Here is a 1,011-nt window from a genome sequence, read left to right as displayed (position 1 = left end):
CCTGACCCACGGGCCCAACCACACCTTCAACTGGCGCGAGACTTTGCTGCAGGACTGAGCTAGCCCGTTTTGGCCTCCCACGCCAATCACTCGCCACCGCAAATCGCCCCCCACCACCCCGCCGCGCGTCCGTCACCCCCCTTTGCCGCTGCCCCTTCCGTTCGTCCGTCCCTCGCGCGTCCGCAGGGCCCCGTGTGCGGGCAGCTCGCGAGACGCCGCGCAGTGCCGCAGAAAAGCCGCGCTCCGCCTCTCCTTTGCCCGCCCGGCCTGCGCCGCCTATGGCACCAAACGATTGGACCAACAAACAACAACAACAACAAAACAAAACAATAACAGCGACAAACAAAAAAACAAAACAATTACAGCAACATACAAAAAACAACAACACGTCTAGGCTTCCATAGCACTCTTGTCAATGGGCAGCTGCAGTATATTATGCCCATTCTATATGTGTATGTAAATGTATGTATACTGTATATTGGCAGCATTGATACTTGTACCCATAATGTGATTTCACTTGTCCCTGGTGACGACATGTTTACCGGTCAATAGCCATAGGTGGGAGAAGGTGAAGGGGGGGGAGTGTGGAGGAGGGGGGGGGGGGGATGCTGCAGAATGCTTGGATGAACTCCACTGCCCACATACGCTTTTAACTGCCCCCTCAGTTCTCTTCCCCCCCCCCTGGGGCACTGATGAGGAGACTGGTGCATGTGTTGGGCTGCCTGCCTGCCTGCGCCCCTGGAAGACGCTGTGTGAGGGTGACAAACTCAGGTTCCTGTCATGCGGAGAGTTGGCTGTGAGGGGGGATCGACCCAGTCGCTGTGAAAGGTTTCGGGGCTGGACAAGATGACACCCCCTGCACCCCCCCCCCCCCTTCCCCCATTCCCCAAGTGCAGTGGCGTGAGCTTTTTTGGCTTCCACTGAACTGTCCCAGTCCACCACGTGCCAGGCTGCTCAGAGAGGACTCGGCTGGTCTTCTCTGCAAACACACTGTGAGGAAAGGAGACACAC

General features: G+C 57.5%; 1 protein-coding gene across 1 annotated transcript in view; it reads left to right on the top strand.

Annotated features, from left to right (window-relative positions):
• ubash3ba (ubiquitin associated and SH3 domain containing Ba) overlaps nucleotides 1-308 on the top strand; it is a 30,765-nt gene extending 30,457 nt beyond the window's left edge. Inside the window, exon 14 of the mRNA XM_062536308.1 lies at nucleotides 1-308. This exon is cut by the window's left edge and continues 80 nt beyond it. Coding sequence (XP_062392292.1) covers nucleotides 1-58 — 58 coding nt within the window. The 3' untranslated portion in view covers nucleotides 59-308.
• The last annotated feature ends 703 nt before the right edge of the window (nucleotides 309-1,011 follow it).

The sequence above is a fragment of the Sardina pilchardus genome, chromosome 5 (assembly GCF_963854185.1).
Source record: "Sardina pilchardus chromosome 5, fSarPil1.1, whole genome shotgun sequence".
In the NCBI taxonomy this organism is placed as follows: Eukaryota; Metazoa; Chordata; class Actinopteri; order Clupeiformes; family Clupeidae; genus Sardina; species Sardina pilchardus.
This window is presented reverse-complemented; position numbering and strand designations above follow the sequence as displayed.